Source organism: Trypanosoma conorhini (assembly GCF_003719485.1).
Source record: "Trypanosoma conorhini strain 025E chromosome Unknown Tco_14.4_contig_00001, whole genome shotgun sequence".
Classification (NCBI taxonomy): domain Eukaryota; phylum Euglenozoa; class Kinetoplastea; order Trypanosomatida; family Trypanosomatidae; genus Trypanosoma; species Trypanosoma conorhini.
This window is the reverse complement of record NW_021704087.1, coordinates 36308-43255: the sequence shown is the minus strand read 5'-3', so window position 1 is coordinate 43255 and position 6948 is coordinate 36308. Positions and strand designations below refer to the sequence as shown.

Sequence of the window (6948 nt, the reverse complement as noted above, 5' to 3'; positions counted from 1 at the left end):
TCCTTTCGTTAGTGTATGCAAAATTGCGGCACATCCGCTGCAGGCGATGGAGAGCCGGAGTAGCATTTGTACAAAAGGGAAGAGAGGAGCCAGCTGTATGGCTTTTGCAGCACAACTGGGATGTTTCTGTGCATTTAAGTGCCTTTTGATGCCTTGATTTTATTCTTCTCCATTTGACTTCTTGCCTGATGTTTTCTCCTCTCGTCGCCCCCTTTTCTGCCCTTCGTTCCTCCTTTTTCAGTGGTGGCTGAGGTGCCGTCCATCTGCAGATGGATCCCGCAGCCGGCGTTTCCTCCCCCTTCCACAACGATATGGAGGGGAAAAACGGCCTCCTGGAGAGTGCGGTGCGGTTGGGGGCGGCTGGGCAAAGTTGCGGGGCCGAGGTCCCCGCCTCCGCAGCCACAGGGGCGCGCGAGGGCGGGAGGAGAGCCAACAACTCAAAAGACGAAGATGTCAGTCGCCGTGGGACCCCCTGCGGTGGTTGTGGAGCCAGTTACACGACGGCCGTGGTGCCGTCGGGAGGGGTGTATTTGTGTGACAACTGCGCCGCAGAGCACGAGTCGCATCCGAAAGGAAATCGGTTTCCCCCCAATACGCTGAAGTGCTGCCCCGCTAGTGTAACGGAGGGGGACGACGCCGTCGTGCGCTGCTGCGCGTGCCACGGTTGGTACCACTGCGCATGTCTTGATATTCACGACAGGGCGTTGAAGGAGTACTTGACGCTGTCCACAACGAGGTGGTACTGCATGGAACCCTCCTGCTGCGAGAAGGTTCTTCAGGAAAAACTCAAGAGGAGACGATAGAAGCATCACTGTTAAGGCGGCAGCTATGCATCTGCACATGCATGCCTCTACGCTTGCTGTCTCCATTACCCTTTTCCAAGGGTTTTTTCTTTTGCGCTTGAAGGCTGCGAGGTATTGGGCAGTGTGATAACCGCCGCGGGCCTTTTCCTCGCGCCATACGTATCGACGTAAATGGGGGGAGAGTAAAAATCCGTAAATATGTGCCTGTTGTACGCATATTCATGCTCTCTTTTTTTTGTGTTTTTCATATTACTCATTTGGGGCCTCTCTAAGGCAAAAACACGCTCCAGGAGAGAGAGAGAGAGAGAGGGCCACGGAGACTAATGGGACTTCAAATGCTTTCTTTCTTGGCGAGCCTCCTTCTCATCCTTCTGCTACTGCTATGGACTTCAGACTGCGACGCACTCCTTCTCCTGGAGTCGGCGGGGCGTTCACTGCACTTCACGCGTCAGGCGGCAAGGGAGGTGCACGACGTGGTGGCTCGCACTGACGTCCTTGCGCTTCTCGACTGGCACATGGTGCAGGGCGTCCAGGGCCTGCAACTGCGTGTGGCCCTCCTGCTGCGGCCGGAGAATGCGACAAGCTCAGAAACTACTGGGCCTTCGCTTGTCGCCATTGACGACATCTTCCTGCCCTGCCTGCAGGCACCAGAAGCACTGAGCAACGTGGACGGTGCGGTATCCGTGGTGTTTTACGTTCCCCACACTGCGGTTCAGGTCTTGTACCCGTGCGGATACGATGATGCCTCCGCTTCACTGCACATGCTGGTGGCCCACTGGCGCGACGGGAATTTAACTGTGTCCTCGAACGAGGCCGTTCTTTCCCTTGGAGTGGCACGGCGTTGGCTTCTGTCTCACGATGCCGGCGACGCCGATGCCCAGTTGCTCTATATACAAGGCCTGGATGGGGCCACAAGCGCCATCCTGCTGGAGCGGGGGGAGTCGTTGGGCGTGTATCCCTCCGGCATCGCACGACTGCGATTCCCGCAAAAATCCACTATGCGGGAGACAGAGCTGGTGTCTTCGTGTTTTCTCTTCAGCCTTGGAGTGAGTGGCCTCGTGCGACATTCCCGGCTGGAGGACACGTTTCACTTTGAGCTCTACCGCCTGTTCTCCTCGGGGAAATCGGCAGAGTTGCTGCTAGAGACGTCCACAGCGATCTTCACTGACCTTGACTCTAAGGAAAGGCGCCACTGCAGTTTGTCCTCGCGGGTTGCTTTCACTGGCTGCAGCCTCACCCTCTCAAGTGCACCGGCGCTGCAGGTTGAGGTTGCGCTGACGGCGACGCTGGAGTCTCCCACCGCCAGCGCTTCCCAGGATATCGGCGGTTGGGTGACGTGCGGCACGACGCTGCTTAAGGGCAGAGCCGTCGTGAGGGATGGGGGTTTACAGCTGCTTGCCTCGCCGCTTCGCCGCGCCCAGTTCATACCGGCGACGCAGATGGAGGCGGCTGCGGCGGAGGAGGGAGGGCACACACGCGGGAGGGTCGGCCGCTGCACTTTTCATCACAGCAACGACACGCTGTATTGCGACGGTGCCGAAGAACCTGTTTGCCCCCGCATGTGTGAGGTCTCTCGTCACTGCCTTGCACTGCAGGCGTGGTGGCGACCGCCCACTGGTGTGGATCGTTATTTTTGTCGCTGGATGGGTGTCGGCTTGGTTGAGGTGTCTACTTTTTTGTTTATTCTCTTCACGGCAACGTTCGCGGTCCAAGTTGCAACGCGACTGTTGCGTCTGCGGCGTTTTGGGGTTTCTTTTTGAACAGATGTTTTTTTTTTTGTAAAGTTCTGCGAGGGCACTTTTTTTGGCTTCTTAGGTTGCCGCTGCTTCCCCCTTTTTTCCGAGTGTCTGTGCCACTCTCGTTGTTGTGGCTGCCTGCGCCTCCCTTCCGCCACTCTCTTTTTTATTATTATTATTTTTTTTTTGCTTTTTTTTTTTTTGCTCTTCTCTTCGTGCGGGGTGGGCGGGCGGACGGCTGAACGCCTCTACTCTGGCGTGCCTTTTCTCTTGTATTTTGCTTTGCCGCTTCCCTCGCACCCGCTCCAGGCATAGGATGGAGAACAAGGCGCCCGGCACGACGGCACGCGCCGGTGGTTACGACACGGCGGGTGGGGCCTCAACGCATGAGAACTTTTTTCACCCTCGGCGCAATCTGAAGAAAAGCGTTCAGCGTGCGGGCCTGCGCTCTGCGCGCCGGATCACGGTGGGCTTCACGGTGGGCATGATCGTGTTTCTCGTGCTCCCCAGCTACCTGGGCCCTCTGTACGTCGAGTACGTGGCCGGCAATGACTGGCTTGAGCGGGCAAAGAAGTCGATCTGGACGCGGCGTAACGAGAAGGACTACGACCTGTTTATGACGCAACGCAAAAACGGCTGGCTGGAATATCTCGGCTTGAAACATTACAATATCGGGGGTGACGAGAACCTTGGCGGGATTCAAAAATACAGAGAGGAAAAAAAGTAGGGGATGACGATTCCGGCGCCTTGGTGTGCTCGTTGCAGGCTATTTTTTTTTTATTCCCATCCGCAAATGCCCCCTTTTTTCGCTGCCGTGAACTCTAAAGGCAGCTATCTAGCACGACTCTCGTTATATATATATATATATATGTATGTGTATGTGTGTACTTGTGTCCAGTGGATGTGTGCTCGCACTTGTTTCCCGCGCTTTCGCACGTTTGAAGTTGCTGAGTTGCCACTTTTTAAATGCCCTCTTCTTCTTCCATTTTGCACATCGTTTGGGTGTTTCTCGCCTCGCCCCCGCAGCGAAGAGGACTTCTGGCCGGGGGGGGGGGGGACTGGCAAGGGATGGAGCCGAAGGAGTGGAAGCAGGTTGAGAGAAGCGTCCAGGAGACGGTGGCGGATGCGAATTCGCCGACGGCGCAGCGTTTTATCCGTGAGTCCTTCAAAAAGAACAAATTTGCCAGTGCCCTGATGCTTATCGCCCTCATCACCCCGTCGGTGTTTCTCCTCTCCTTCTACTCCTCCAAGTTGGTCTCCGTTCGGGAGAACTGGCGCGACCCGTACGAGCTGCCGCCGGGCTTCGACCCCAAAACGGGACGATTCGTCTCGCAGGATGCGCCGAAGCAACGCCCAGAGCCGCCGCCGGCCCTCGTTTTGAAGAGTGTGCCCGGCCATTAAAGGAGGGGGCGAGTGAGAGTGCGCTTGTCAAGTGTGTGGTGTCTGTGTGTGTCTGTGGGGTGGAAGCTTGTACTGCGTCTTGCGGCTGTTGTTGTTGTTGTTCCTTTTCATTGCGCGTGACTCTGTCTTCGCTCGTTCTGAACCCCATGTTTTTTTTGTTTCTGTTTATGTGCGTTCTTGCCCCGTTTCTCTTCGCACCCTCAGTTGGATGCAGTGCTGCCCTTCATGCAAATTATCGGCGATGTTTACCGGCAGACCTTCCCAAAGAAGCTCCGTTTTGATAAGGCGTGCTTGATTCTGCACGCTGAGCTTTTCATGATCGCACGGCGGCATAAACACAAGAAGTACATCCCGAAGGAAGAGGTCCTCGACGTGTTGCGTCGCTACGAGCCGCTCCCCGGTGCTCCGTGGCTGCAGCTTCCTGTGATCCGCCATGTCCTTTTGATTCGGCAGATAAACAGCATCCGATGCTTCTTTGGGAAACCCTCTTGGCTCATCAACCGGGCCGTGGATGAGGAGTTTCACAAGGTGGCGCGGTGGATGGCGGCGCAGGAGAAGATGAGCGCCAACAATCCCAGCCTGCGCCGTCCGCGTGGTTTTTTTCCACGGGAACTGTTTGCCGCCGAGGTGCTGGATCGGTTTCATGTGGCCAACATGTACCAGCGGATGATGCGCTGGGGCTTGATGTTTGTGGTCGCGCTGGCTCTGGCCACCTTTGCCGCCGTGAATGTGGACGCCCTTGTCTACGCCTACGCGGTCCACTGGTGCCGGATGGGGCGGGCGGAGGTGCTCGAGTGGTTTCGCGAGATCACCGAGAGGCACACGCTGACGGAGGTGCCGCCGGCGTACAGGAGTCTGCTGCCGCCGCCCTGCGTCCTGCACGTGTCACCCAGCGATGGGGAGCGGTATGACGCAAAGATTCTGGAACTTGTTTCGCCCAATGAAAAGATTGTTGTGATGGCGATTCCGTGCCCACAGGTGGGGGAGAAGAGTTTCTTCGCTGCAGTTGGGGAGACTGCCTCCCTGTGCGATGCTGTCATGATGGAGGGAGTCCCTTTTGAGCGCATCGACAGGATCTCCCCGGCGGCCTTGCTTCCGCTGCGGGACATCACCTTCCCTGCATTGGGGGTACATCATCGCTTTCTCGACGTTGTTCGCGGCGGGCGGGAGCCGCCATTTCTGTACCCGGCGGGCCTGGAGCTTGGCCTCAGGGCCTACCTGATGCAGTTCCTTGTGCCGTTTGAGTGGCGTTGCGCCTATCAGCCCACAGGCTTCTCTGCCTCAAAGGGTGAGGCGAGGATTGGCTGGGGGCGGCTGCGGGAACTTATCGAGGCCGTCGCTGCATCTCAGGAAGAGGCGGGGGAGGGGCGGGGGCGGGGGCACCGTACGTCATTTGTCTGCCGTGGACAGTGCACCAGATCGTGAACTTGGAGGCTAGCCTCATTAAGTACGGGTTTCGGGTGAAGCAGGCCTTCTCAATGAAGTGGATGGATCGTGATCACATGGGCCGGCACTTCTGCGACTATTACGGCATCGCAAAGGGAGATAGAGCGGGTTAGCGGGCGATGGTGGCGGCGTGGTTGCCTGGTAATGAAGTTTTGGTTGAGTTGTACTTCACACTTGTTTTTTTTTTGGCTGCGCGATGCTCCTTTTGCCCCGTCCCCTTTCACCTCTCTACTTCACTTTTGTGGGCTGCTGGCAATGTCCTTGAGGTTGTCTTTGCGCGCGGAAAAAAAGAAAAGGAAACAAAATCCGCTTCGCTTCTTTTTTTTTTGATCTATTTTTTTCTTTCTTTCTCTCTGTGTGTGTGTGTCTGTGCTGCCTCTTGTTTCTCTCGTTTGTGTTTTCAAATTGGCGTTTCCCGGCCTCGAGGGTGTGCCCCTGCGCTGATGGAGAAAGGGCCGTCTGCGGCAACACGGAAGTAGGGAAGCGAAGACGGTGCAACGGCGGCGGTAAATGCCGGGCTGCTGGCATGTTGAGCGTATAGGCAACGCGCGTGTGTTCTTTCGGGGTCGCCTCTGCTTGGGGCCAGACTATGCCCTCATGCTGGCAACGGCGCTGATGATTGCCGTACCTTCTCTCTTTTTTATCAACTACGCGATTGGGCTGGGCGCACGCGTCGCCTGCGGGTGCTTTGCCGTGGTGTCGCTCGGGCTCATGTTTCGCAGCGCCACGATGGATCCGGGCATCTGCCCGAAGGCCCCACCGCCGCTGGAGGGCGCTCCGCCCCTCGAGCCCCCTGTGGAGGATGTCTCGTACATCGATGAAAACGGCCAGGGGCAGCGGGCCCTGGTGGAGCGCAAGTGGTGCTACTGCTGCAACAACTATAGGCCGTTGCGCGCCATTCACTGCCGCTTCTGCGACGTTTGCATCGCCCGCCGCGATCACCACTGTCCGTGGGTCGGGACCTGCGTCGGCGAGCGCAACTACAGGTTCTACTTCCTCTTCCTGTGGTCGTCGCTGGGTTTGGCTCTCACGGTGCTGGTTGGCGGGATACGGAGCCTCGTGCTGCGGACGACGCTGCTGTCGCGGGACGCGGCGCACGCAAACCGGGGCGCGTTTCTCGCAGCCCTGGAGGATACGCACTTTGTGGAGCCGCTGCTCTTGCTGGTGGCGGCCGCCACCTGCTTCCTCGTCGCCCCCTTGGCCGCCTTCCACCTGATGCTGGTCACGCGAAACATGACAACCGTGGAGGAGCTGCGCGGGGAGGCGGGGCATGTCCACTACTACGACCGCGGCCACTGCCTAGAGAACGTGAGGGCGTCCCTCTGCGCCCCGGTCCCGCCCTCGAGCCTCCTCCACCCGCCGCAGCGCTGCTCTTCGGCGCTGGAGATTGCCGTGGAGACATCGGAGGCGTGAAGGCGTCCTGGCGGGGCGCACTTGCCTGACCCTCCTCCGCCCGCCAGGGCAACAAACGACGAAAAATAAAAGGGAGAAAAAAAAACGGTAAGCAAGAATAGAAAAAAAAAAAAGAAGTAAAAAAGAAAAAGAAAGGAAAGGAAGAGAGT

The 6948-nt window shown here is 57.6% G+C and overlaps 9 protein-coding genes across 9 annotated transcripts, besides 2 other annotated features; 7 read left to right on the top strand and 2 right to left on the bottom strand.

The window, feature by feature from the left end:
* Positions 1 to 269: 269 nt before the first annotated feature.
* On the top strand, positions 270 to 803 carry Tco025E_00037 (uncharacterized protein; the record flags this gene model as incomplete). Its single annotated transcript, XM_029366986.1, has 1 exon — positions 270 to 803. The coding sequence occupies one exon, from the start codon at positions 270 to 272 to the stop codon at positions 801 to 803; it is 534 nt and encodes a 177-aa protein (XP_029232859.1).
* Positions 804 to 1093: 290 nt separating this feature from the next.
* Positions 1094 to 1112: a microsatellite.
* A 14-nt stretch (positions 1113 to 1126) lies between these two features.
* Positions 1127 to 2563, top strand: Tco025E_00036 (uncharacterized protein; the record flags this gene model as incomplete). Its single annotated transcript, XM_029366985.1, has 1 exon — positions 1127 to 2563. One exon carries the CDS (start codon positions 1127 to 1129, stop codon positions 2561 to 2563), a length of 1437 nt encoding a protein of 478 aa, XP_029232858.1.
* A 138-nt stretch (positions 2564 to 2701) lies between these two features.
* Positions 2702 to 2742: a sequence feature (A-rich).
* Positions 2743 to 2855: 113 nt separating this feature from the next.
* Tco025E_00035 (uncharacterized protein) lies at positions 2856 to 3266 on the top strand (the record flags this gene model as incomplete). The annotated part of the gene is made up of 1 exon (XM_029366984.1): positions 2856 to 3266. One exon carries the CDS (start codon positions 2856 to 2858, stop codon positions 3264 to 3266), a length of 411 nt encoding a protein of 136 aa, XP_029232857.1.
* A 3-nt stretch (positions 3267 to 3269) lies between these two features.
* On the top strand, positions 3270 to 3734 carry Tco025E_00034 (uncharacterized protein; the record flags this gene model as incomplete). The annotated part of the gene is made up of 1 exon (XM_029366983.1): positions 3270 to 3734. The coding sequence occupies one exon, from the start codon at positions 3270 to 3272 to the stop codon at positions 3732 to 3734; it is 465 nt and encodes a 154-aa protein (XP_029232856.1).
* Positions 3735 to 3749: 15 nt separating this feature from the next.
* On the bottom strand, positions 3750 to 4088 carry Tco025E_00033 (uncharacterized protein; the record flags this gene model as incomplete). The annotated part of the gene is made up of 1 exon (XM_029366982.1): positions 3750 to 4088. One exon carries the CDS (start codon positions 4086 to 4088, stop codon positions 3750 to 3752), a length of 339 nt encoding a protein of 112 aa, XP_029232855.1.
* A 17-nt stretch (positions 4089 to 4105) lies between these two features.
* Positions 4106 to 4585, bottom strand: Tco025E_00032 (uncharacterized protein; the record flags this gene model as incomplete). The annotated part of the gene is made up of 1 exon (XM_029366981.1): positions 4106 to 4585. The coding sequence occupies one exon, from the start codon at positions 4583 to 4585 to the stop codon at positions 4106 to 4108; it is 480 nt and encodes a 159-aa protein (XP_029232854.1).
* Positions 4586 to 4594: 9 nt separating this feature from the next.
* Positions 4595 to 5365, top strand: Tco025E_00031 (uncharacterized protein; the record flags this gene model as incomplete). The annotated part of the gene is made up of 1 exon (XM_029366980.1): positions 4595 to 5365. The coding sequence occupies one exon, from the start codon at positions 4595 to 4597 to the stop codon at positions 5363 to 5365; it is 771 nt and encodes a 256-aa protein (XP_029232853.1).
* Positions 5366 to 5505: 140 nt separating this feature from the next.
* Tco025E_00030 (uncharacterized protein) lies at positions 5506 to 5865 on the top strand (the record flags this gene model as incomplete). Its single annotated transcript, XM_029366979.1, has 1 exon — positions 5506 to 5865. One exon carries the CDS (start codon positions 5506 to 5508, stop codon positions 5863 to 5865), a length of 360 nt encoding a protein of 119 aa, XP_029232852.1.
* Positions 5866 to 5896: 31 nt separating this feature from the next.
* On the top strand, positions 5897 to 6799 carry Tco025E_00029 (DHHC containing zinc finger protein; the record flags this gene model as incomplete). The annotated part of the gene is made up of 1 exon (XM_029366978.1): positions 5897 to 6799. The coding sequence occupies one exon, from the start codon at positions 5897 to 5899 to the stop codon at positions 6797 to 6799; it is 903 nt and encodes a 300-aa protein (XP_029232851.1).
* Positions 6800 to 6948: the final 149 nt, after the last annotated feature.